The sequence below is a fragment of the Gadus morhua genome, chromosome 4, assembly GCF_902167405.1.
Source record: "Gadus morhua chromosome 4, gadMor3.0, whole genome shotgun sequence".
In the NCBI taxonomy this organism is placed as follows: domain Eukaryota; kingdom Metazoa; phylum Chordata; class Actinopteri; order Gadiformes; family Gadidae; genus Gadus; species Gadus morhua.
Window position 1 is genome coordinate 39,339,276 of NC_044051.1, and position 5,000 is coordinate 39,344,275.

Here is a 5,000-nt window from a genome sequence, read left to right on the forward strand (position 1 = left end):
GCCCCGACGACCGACAGCCCGCAGCTCCTGCGCCCCGCCCCCCCCGCTGCCGCCGCCGCGGCCAAACCGGGCCCCCCAGCCCCCCCGAAGACCCAAGTCCGCCCCAAGACCCCCGATCCTTCGCTTGAGCCCCTCTACCCCGCGCCGGGGTCCCGCGGGGGGGCGGCGGCGGCGCCGCCCTCCGCAGGGCGGGCCCCTCACCACACGCCGACCCCCCCGCTGCCGGCCGCCGGCCCCCGGGGACAGAGCCCGCCCCCGGCGACGTTGCCACGGGGGGGCGGGCCGGCGGCGCCGCCTCCCGCCACCGGACGGGCCCCGCGCGCCACGCCCACCCCCCCGCTGCCGGCCGTCGGGCCCCGGGGACAGACCCCGCCCCCCCCCGCGAAGGGCCCGGTGGGGGCGGGGCCCCGGAAGGGAGGGAAAAGGCTGAACATAGAGCTGCAGAAAGGTGAGGTTGGGAACACACACCGGTACTGTCGTTGATCCCTGGGCATTGAAGGTGACCCATTGTACCACCTGCACACTCACACCTGGTGGTACGATGGGTCACCTTTAAGGGCCGCACAATTCTCTGTGGATACACTCTTTCTCCGCCCATTTACATTTAGGGCGTTTAGACGCTTTTATCCAAAGCGACTTACAATAAGTACGTTCGTCAGAAGAAGGAGATGAATATATCGCTGTTGGTGCAGTGAGGATGTCCACAGAACAAAGTGCCAAGCACTAACTATCACTAGGTTAACCCATTCCCCGATACACAACAAACATAGCTAGGATAAGGTGCTACGCAAGGCTAAGTACTATTTTGAAGTGCCAGGATGTACAACACACAATAAGTGTGTACATTTAGTGCCAGCACGTACAAACATACCATAAGTGTGTACAATAAGTGCCAGGACGTACAAACATACAATAAGTGCGTACATTAAGTGTCAGGACGTACAAACATACAATAAATGCGTACATTTAGTGACAGGGCATACAAACATACATTAAGTGCCTTCACGGATATATGAGGACCCTACTGCGCATCTGAGGCTAATCATGTGAAGGTTTGACCCTTTGACTTTTAGCCGTAAATAGCACTAACATAACAACGAATCTCAGCGCGCTTTTACTCTGGGTTTTGCTGGGAGTTGTCGTTTGTTTGTATGCTTTGATGGTACTCGACCTTGCCCCTCAAGTCCCTCTGGACGCGGGCGTCTGCTAAAGCTAAGATGCATGCTACATCTGCCAAGCCCTCTTGGTAAGTTAAACAGGCTTTCTTGTAGCTCTCGATCTATAAGGACGTGTTTAAGGACGTGCATGTGCTCAAAGATATCCAGATAAACGTGCCTCAAAGCCCTCCTTCTCCCTCTTCATCCTCCCCTGCTTGTGTCCCGACAGAATTCTCTCCATCTTTGATTTGGTCTTTGATTCGGTTGAATCCACCTAGCGGCCTGTATACTTTTGTTTTCCTGGCCTTCACCTCTCCTCTTCTTCCCTCTGTGCCTCCCTCCCTCCCTCCCTCCCTCCCTCCCTCCCTCCCTCCCTCTGTCTCCCTCCTCTCTCTCTCTCCCTCACTGCCTCTGTTCCTGCATCCTTCTCTCTCTCTCTCTCTCTCTCTCTCTCTCTCTCTCTCTCTCTCTCTCTCTCTCTCTCTCTCTCCTCTCTCCTCTCTTCTCTCTCTCTCTCTCTCTCTCTCTCTCTCTCTCTCTCTTCTCCCCCCCCCCTCTCTCTCTCTCTCTTCTCCCCCCCCCCTCTCTCTCTCTCCCCCCCCCTCTCTCTCTCTCTCTCTCCCCCCCCCCCTCTCTCTCTCTCCCCCCTCCCTCTCTCTCTCCCTCCTTCCAGCCCTATCCTCTCTCCCTCCCTCCTTCTATCTCTTCCTCACTCCCTCTCTCACACCCTCCATTTCTCTATCCATCTCTCTCTCCCTCCCACTCCCTCCATCCATCCCTCCCTCTCCCTCTCCCTCTCCCTCCATCTTTTTCTCCCTCCCTCCCATCCACCCCCCTCCCCCAGACGGGAGCAGAGTTTAATCCGGTGTGTTTTCCACCTAAACCTCTGGTTGGCATCAGTCCCTTCCACCGGGTGATTGACAGGCAGCAGGAGGGTGGGTGGGTGACTGGGTGACTGGGGGTTGGTGAGGGGTGCCATCCGTGCTAATGTAGGGCAGGCAGAGACATAGCGCCGAGTGAACGGATAGCATCTCACTCTGCCTCTTAGCATGCTGCGCTAGCTTTGTTGTGCTCACCTCCACTCACACACACACACACACACACACACACATACACACGGACACACGCACGTATGCATAAGAGCAGGACACATTTCACTCATGGCAGAGGTAGAAAGAGGTGAGGGAGGGAGGGAGAGAGAGATTGATGAGAGATACCGAGAGATGCAGAGAGATGCTGAGAGCTAAAGTGTTCCAAGGTGGAGGGCTGTGTGCGGCATGTCAGGAATCCCTCTGGAAATCACTTTTTTGTCCCCGGGAAACGGAATAATGTCTTCGGGTGGCCTCTCGCTCTCTCGCTCGCACCCGCTGTCTGGCTGACTCACTCGCTCTCTCTCTCGATCAATATCTCTCTTTCTCTTTCTCTTTCTCTCTCTCTCACCCTCTCTCTCTCTGTCTGTCCCTCTCTAGCTCTCCTCTCAAATGTTTTCTCTCGTTCTCCGTCTCTTCTCTCTCACTCTGTCTTGTTTTCCTCTCACATCTTCCTCTTGTCTCTCTCCGTCCGTCTCTTTCTCTCTCCCTCTATCTTTCCTCTCTGCCTCCCTTCATCAGGTAACGTGAGGGGCTACTCACACGTGAAATTAAAGGCACAGGGTTGTTTAATCCTATACACACATACACAGACCGACACACACACACACAGACAGACACACACGTGATCAGACACACACAGACACACACACACTATCCTTCCCTGGGGGGGAAACACACTACTACTTACGTTTGAAGAAGACACTGAACCCAATGACGTGGGAGGGAGGGAGGGAGGGAGGGAGGAGACATGGGCTGAGTGTGGCGGCTTCCATGTTCAACCAAAAAAGGTTTTGGGTTTTGAGAGAGAGAGAGAGAGAGAGAGAGAGAGAGAGAGAGAGAGAGAGAGAGAGAGAGAGAGAGAGAGAGAGAGAGAGAGAGAGAGAGAGAGAGAGAGAGAGAGAGAGAGAGAGAGAGAGAGAGAGAGAGAGAGAGAGAGAGAGAGAGGAATTACACCCTAGCCTCAAGTCAATCTAATAAAAGAGGAGAAAGTACACGTCGGTAAACATGCGGAGAACGTCAGACTCAGACCCGTGCGTTTGGAGCCCTTACAGCGAGGTGAGCCCTCCGTGACCTCTACCCGTTCACAAGAGGGCAGAAGGAGCAGGAACCAGGCACTAGACCAGCCGCCAAAAGAACTGTTGGCTTAACTCGCTAGCTGCTAGCCGCACTCCCCTGGTCAACTCTCAATAGAAAATCACCCTAACTCTATCAGTTAGGGTGATTTTATTTATTTTTTTGCTTGTCCGTGTGTGTCTCCAGGCCCTCCAGACACACACAAGCACACACATTAGTTTAGTTTGTGTACGAGTGTGTCTATGTGCGTGCGCTGGTGTGCGTCTACGTGTGTATTCGAGTGTACTAACGTGCGTGCCTGTGTGTGTGTGTGTGTGTGTGTCTCCAGGCTCGGAGGGCCTGGGCTTCACCGTGGTCACCAGGGACTCTGCGCTCCACGGACCCGGGCCCATCCTGGTCAAGAACATCCTGCCCCGGGGGGCCGCCATCCGGGACGGGCGCCTGCAGCCCGGGGACCGCATCCTGGAGGTCCGCCCCCCCCCCCCTTTACTTAACCCCTTTTTTTTTTTTTCTTTTTTTTTTATCAATATCTTCAGTGTTATTCATGCTCGTAACTGGGGGGCGCGAATACAATAACGCTCGTTAGTCTTAATAGGACTTTAGTTAACGATGAACTCATCGTTAATGAGGATCTAATCATTGATTAAACCTAACTTATGATGAACTTATCATTAACTAAACATTACATTTCAAGGCTATGGTCGATGATGAACTAGCATTAATTATTCATCCTTTTAAAATGCTTTCGTTGAGAGGACTTTAGTTAACGATGAACTCATCGTTAATGAGGATCTAATCATTACTTAAACCTAACTTATGTTGAACTTATCATTAACTAAACATAACATTTCGAGGCTATGGTTGATGATGAACTAGCATTAATTATTCGTCCTTTTAAAATGCTTTAGTTCACTGATGAACAAATCATTAACTTAACACTGATTGATAAGCCTTAAGTTTGTGATGACCTAATCATTTACTTAACATCCATTCATAAGCCTTTAGTTAATGATGAACTGACCATTAACTACACATTTATTAACAAACCTATTGTTAATGATGAACTCGCATCAATGAAACATGAATATCGATTCGTAGATGATTAATAAGTACAATGTTAACATAAATCTTAAGGTAACAACCACTGATTCCATAATCCATAATCGTCAACAATTTCCAATGACCCAATGATCAACGACGTGATCAGCCCGATCAGACCGTATCCATATTGATCGACGTGGCTACGACTAGCGTAAATCGGCCCGCTGGATATGGATAATGTTGGGGAAGCTGTGTAATCCATATTAAAAGCCTGAGAGAGCTTTATGAGGACCTCTTTATGGAGTGTGTCTCAGCGGGCCTGTGTTCTGTGCCACACACACACACACACACACACACACACACACACACACACACACACACACACACACACACACACACACACACACACACACACACACACACTCCAGAGGGCTGGGTAAACATGAGCTATCAGACAGCACGCCCACACTCAAGCTGCTGCTGTTTGTGAGCGTGTGCGTTTGATCGATGGTCTAAGTTTGTCTATGCTGGTGTGTCTTTGTGTACGGTTTGTTTATCAATCGTGGTGTGTGTGTGTGTGTGTCTATGTATGCAGAAGTGTTTTTTGTGTATAGATACATTTCAATTGTTTGTGACG

The 5,000-nt window shown here is 51.3% G+C and overlaps 1 protein-coding gene across 3 annotated transcripts in view; it reads left to right on the plus strand.

Annotated features, from left to right (window-relative positions):
* Positions 1-5,000, plus strand: part of pard3ba (par-3 family cell polarity regulator beta a) — an 88,674-nt gene that overhangs the window by 52,825 nt on the left and 30,849 nt on the right. For all 3 annotated transcript variants that reach the window (XM_030354786.1, XM_030354787.1, XM_030354788.1), the window contains 2 exons: positions 1-448; positions 3,651-3,790. The exon at positions 1-448 is cut by the window's left edge and continues 133 nt beyond it. In XM_030354786.1, coding sequence (XP_030210646.1) covers positions 1-448; positions 3,651-3,790 — 588 coding nt within the window. The remainder of the gene's footprint in view (positions 449-3,650; positions 3,791-5,000) is intronic.